The sequence below is a fragment of the Triticum urartu genome, chromosome 1A (genome assembly GCF_056163025.1).
Source record: "Triticum urartu cultivar PI428250 chromosome 1A, HENAU_Tu73, whole genome shotgun sequence".
Classification (NCBI taxonomy): domain Eukaryota; kingdom Viridiplantae; phylum Streptophyta; class Magnoliopsida; order Poales; family Poaceae; genus Triticum; species Triticum urartu.
Window position 1 is genome coordinate 22,790,827 of NC_141873.1, and position 5,660 is coordinate 22,796,486.

The 5,660-nt window shown below is 40.3% G+C and overlaps 1 protein-coding gene across 1 annotated transcript; it reads right to left on the bottom strand.

The window, feature by feature from the left end:
- Positions 1–3,430: 3,430 nt before the first annotated feature.
- LOC147988629 (flavonoid O-methyltransferase-like protein Os11g0303600) lies at positions 3,431–4,840 on the bottom strand. The gene is made up of 2 exons (XM_087544144.1): positions 3,988–4,840; positions 3,431–3,867 (listed from the first exon to the last, which is right to left on the bottom strand). Exons 1-2 carry the CDS (start codon positions 4,807–4,809, stop codon positions 3,571–3,573), a joined length of 1,119 nt encoding a protein of 372 aa, XP_087400270.1. The 5' UTR covers positions 4,810–4,840; the 3' UTR covers positions 3,431–3,570.
- Positions 4,841–5,660: the final 820 nt, after the last annotated feature.

The following is a 5,660-nucleotide window of genomic DNA, read 5'->3' on the forward strand; positions in this document are numbered from 1 at the left end:
CAACGGTCACCTGCTACTGTCTGTAAGTAGTACTACTTCTGTCATTAAGTCTCTCTATATAGCTCAGCTCTTTCATTGCATGTATTTATAATCATCCTCACTATATTATGCAGATTGAAGATCGCCGAATTGAAGAAAAGACAAGTCGGTGATATTGGGTTCATTAACACGTATCTCATAGATGCAACTCAGGTTAAATTTCATCTCGCAGATACCGAGGCCAACTTGCTTCGATCGTTGGTAATAAATGAAAATAAAGATATAATACTCTTTCCTTACAACTTCAAGTGAGTGTTACTGTCTTGTGCGTATTTGGTTTCCCTTATATATATATATTGGTCAAGGTTATAGTAATGTAATTGATGAGTTATGCATGTGTGTGCATTTACCACTATATTCTCCTAGAGATTAAGCTTGAGCAGGGACTAGTAACTGTCTTAGACTCAAAACGAAAAGATCCCCAGGACTATGCGGACATGACTCAAATGCTCGAGAAGTAAGTTAAATCGATCATTATCCACCATATCAGCAACTTTGTTCATTTCCTGATATATCAAGTAATTGTTTTCTTTGTCTGGCAGGGTTTAGAAAAAATTCTCCAAAAAAGCTCCAGGACTCCCGAAGAAGCTGCAATTTAGACACCCGAAAGTAAGTACTATAGTAGCATGCTTCGCGCAACCCCTATTGATTTGGCATTCTTGCTTATCAGTTTGATTGACCTCTATTTCTTGTAAAGTGGTTGTGACAGGAAAAAGGGAATGATTTCTGTGGATACTACGTTCGCAAGTCCATTCGCCACACGACCTGTGAGCGGGGCTACACCGACGAACAATATGAAGTATGTAAATAACAACATTCACAATTTTATTTTATTACCATTATTTGTGTTGAGTTTCATTCATTCATATATATATATATATATATATATATATATATATATATATATATATGTATTGATCCCCTTCTTCAAATTAGATGTTTCGGAAGCGGGATGAACTCCTAGCACCAGCTCGCATGCGAGCAATTCAAGAGGAATTGGCGGCATTCTTTCTTGACCACGTGATTGCTGAAGACGGAGAATACTATGTGGACCATGAGTCCGTATGATTATATTTGTAAGAGATAATTATTGTATATATGTAGCCGGTAGTGTCGGATAGATATACGAGAACTTGTTGTTCGACCAATCTCTCGAAGAAGGAGAGGTGGTCGATATCACTTCTCTCTGTATGCATATATGTTCATGACGATCTTCTGTTTCCTTCGTTTGCTTACTAGCTAGCTAGCGTGTCTAGTCCTCTCTATACGTATGTATAGTACGTAGCGTCGACCAAGCACGGACATAAGAGAGGACACTTCTCTCTATTAATTATAGCTAGCTAAAACAATATATGAAACACCTAAATTAATCCCCCCAAACCCCCAAACCCCCCCTTTAAAAAAAACAAAAACCCCAGCCACAGAAATGCTGACGCGTGGATGCCTATTGGTCCCGATTGGTGCCACCAACCGGGACCAAAGGGTCTCCTGCCTGGGCTCCGCGCACAGGCCACATGGGACTAAAGGGGCAGGGCATTAGTACCGACCCTTTAGTCCCGGTTCAGGAACCAGGACAAAAGGCCCTTACGAACCGGGACAACAGGCCCTTTTTCTACCAGTGTACGATCTATGCGCCAAGAAGTCCCCATACCTCCGAAATTAGGAAGATCGGTGGCCCGGGTAAGTTGATAGCCGCCTAAGGTTGCAAAGAAAAACCTAACATTGTTAATTACGTACAATGAGGCATTGTCCAACTAACTAGTATAGAGTGAGCTATATAGTATAAACATAGTCTTATATCTCTACTTTTGTATACAACTAAAAATCATTGTATCCAAAGCATGGTTCAACTGAGTTTCCCATTCACTTATATCGCTAAAACTTGCAAGTACAAGCATCAATAAGTCTTTACTCTGATTGGCGATTTGACATGTAATCTTTATTATATATTTACCCACACAATTTTGAATGTGTGCCTAGGACCGCATCAAGGCTTGGTCGACAAAGAGATGTGACTATTGAACGTCACAAAGAACACAAATAGCAAATGCGTATATTGATTCTCTCAACGATTAATTGGATTAAGAGTTAGTTCTTTAACTATTAAACTATATTTTGTTTCAGATTGAACTTATAATAACATGTACTTTCGTTCGTCATTGTGGTTTTTAGCTGTGTACTAGTTGTATATCCGTGGGCGGTATAAACACCTTCTATGTTCCATGCTACGTTATTTTCCAGCATAGTCCTTAGATTACTTAAATCGCTGGAAATATATAGCAATATGTGCAAAAGGACAAAATATGTAAAATACAAATTTTGATGATATACTAAAAGTCCTAGTATTACTTAAAAAATAGATAGAAAATAAGGAACCATAAAAAAAATTAGAAATTTGGAATTCAATCTAATTTTTATGTTTATTTTATTTAAGATTTTTTAAACTGATTTATTCAGTTTTTTGTGCCAAAACTGCTCTGGGGGTACAAAAGTACTGTTATTAGTATGCTCATTGCAATTTTTTTCTTTTTAATATCAAATCTAAACATTAAATAGTTAAGGGACCAAAAGTAAATTTATCTATAAAATTACTTGATATTGATATGTGTCTTTCAGGCGAATAAGTACAAATTCACTTTATCTTTGATTGACAAAGAGAAATATATTTAACAGGTACTCCCTCCGTTCTAAATTACTCGTCGCAGAAATGGATGTATCTAGAACTAAAATACATCTAGATACATCCATACCTGCGACAAGTAATTCGGAACGGAGGGAGTATTTAGGAGTATCTGTGGCTGGTTATATTTCTGAATAAGAGAAAGACAAATTTATCTCAGTAATAGAAATAATAATGGTGGCATAACAGCTCAAACTTTTAAACCTTTTGTTTAGTTGCAGATCTTAAAGATGTGTGATATTACGTCTTATAAGTATTTTTATCAATCTAACAAATTCAAATGTTGTCCATGAACCTTTGATGATATCAAGTATACTTCTGATCGTAACTACTTGAAACATCTTATACCATCGTTATTCTACATAATTGTAAAAAATTCTTTGTTGTTCTTATGCTAAATCAAACAAACACAAATAGAATTTGAGTAGGCATGACATTCCAATTATGTGTGTTTCCTATTCCTGCGTTTTTACAATCCCATAAATCAAAGAGGCCCTGCAGCAACCTAGGATTTGTCCATATGATAAAATGTGAATTATTTGTATCAATCGGTAAAATGTGTCAGAAATATTAAAATCGGGGATAACAAGTAACCGTGGTTGTACATTGGGATAATCCCTGTCAAGAAAATTAAAAATAAACCCGTTCCATCAAGGTATAATTTATTCTCATAGTCCTTGCGCCAAACTATGGACACATCCAAATGCGAACGATAATATTTGGGGCATACACATTACTGGAAATAGGGCTAGCAGACGATACAAACTATAAGCATCACCCACGTACATATGATGTGGGAAATGTAAGCAACAGCACATGCGATGAATAATAAATATTGTTGGATAAAAAAGCTACGGGTGGACTTCGATGAGGGACCGCATTCCCAAGACGTTGTGGATTTTGTAGTGACTAAATCCGGCTTCCATGAACATCTTGTGCCAGTTGTGCTCCTCCCTTACTTTACCATTAAATAACATCATCATGGACAAATCCATGGTGACCTGGCCTTCAAGTATTTGGTGTGAGGGTGATCCAACGACGGTATCAATGATTATCACCTTGCCAGCTTTGGCTCCGTGGGAAATGGCCTGTCTACATCGCCTGAGGATCTTCACGCAGTCCTCATCGCTCCAGTTATGCAGCACGTACTGCCAATCGGACGAACCATAATTCATAACCTTAGTTCAAAACTGCGACACTAATTATGAATCGAAGAAAGTCGTGATGCCATTAGTAAGAAGTGAAGTTAATTAGTAGTACTACTATACCTTAAGCAGAACAGCATCAGCAGGTGGCACGAACTCCATCATGTCACCAGCAACAAGCTCAACCGTGCCATCCGGCGAGATTCCTTGTATCACCTGTGGGAGGTCCAACACCGAGCACTTAACACGTGGGAAAGCCTCGGCTATGGTCCTCGCCGTGGTGCCGTTCCCGCCAGCAACGTCGACCAACGACGTTATCCCGGCGAACACTTCGCTGCATTCACGGACAGCAAGGGCGGCGACGAACTCGCTGGTGGCACCCATTGCCCCATTAAACAACGCGTTGAATTCTGGGTCACGGCTACCGACGCCATACAAGCTCCCGCCATGCGCCATCATGAACGGCGAACCCGTCGTGGCTCCCTCCTCCTCGGTCAGGAGCCACTGGTGCAGCCGTAAGGAGGCCGACACAAATAAGTTGGTGGTGCCCAGGAGCACGCACGGCGACATGCATGAGCTGCGGTTGGCGCCGGCGTCGTCCACCAGGAGACGAGAAACCGTGTTGAGGTGGTAAACCGTGGTTGGTGCCCCATCGCCGCCGGCAGGAATATCCTCAGCCGTGAAGATCCCAGCCGCAGCCAGCATCTTCATGAGGCGACCCAGGTAGGGGCGTTTGCTTGGATGGAGGGGGACGGAGGAGAGCAACTCGGGCAAGGAGGCGGCGCCACCGCAGCGGTGGAGGACATCGGGGATTCCAAGCTTCACGACACTGTTCAATGCCATCGACTTGAGGTACGCAAAGGTGTGGCAAAAGAGCTCCGCATCGGCTTGCAGAAGCTCAGCTTTTGAGGTGCCTACCATGGGCATGGCTGTGGTCTGATCCATTTCCCTTAATTTTTGCTGTTGGTATTCGGAATGGACATCTGCAGTTAGAGCTACGGCTGATTTATAGGACTGATAGCACCACACGATCATAAGAGGGGCAAATGGTGGGCTGGGAAGGGGGAGGGAGCGACCTAATAATTAAAGAAAATACTCATTTGCTACTGATGCTAGTAGCTGCGTACGCTCGACAAGTGGCGATGAGCCATGACACATGTTCTTTTCGAAACAACAAGTAGCGCACATGTATTCACCTACTAGATGTCAAAACGCACAGCGACCTACCACGAAAAAAACTATACGATACCCCTTCCGTTGTGGCTGGAATTTGTAGACAGCTATAGTCGCACGAAAAATCTTAAGCAGAAGAAATCTCTAAAAGATAATATCATTATAGAAAAACTAGTCATCAACCCATACTATCAATAAAAATCAATAATTTCATCAAAACGAGCAAAACAATGCATCAAGAACAGAATTTGTCTTAAACAGGACAGTCTGTAGTAATCTAAACATTCACCATACCTTTGGTACTCCAAAAATTCTTAAAAAAATAGGAAAAATAAACATTTTCTATAGAAAGACAGTGAAAAAAGTTCCATAACAATTTGACGTTCCAGTAAAAAAATGTAAAATCGAGCACTACAGCCAAAATTTCTGTTTTTCACCGCACAAACCAACAAGCAATCTAATCATCCTAAAGGCAAATCTTGGCACATTATTTTTATAATATAATGGAATTGTACAAGGGGATAATTATTTTTGTGATAATCTTCATAAAAAATTCTACATTGTTTCCATGAGCATGAACACAAGTGTTCAAGGTCGACCCTCATTTCTCCAATGCATAACTT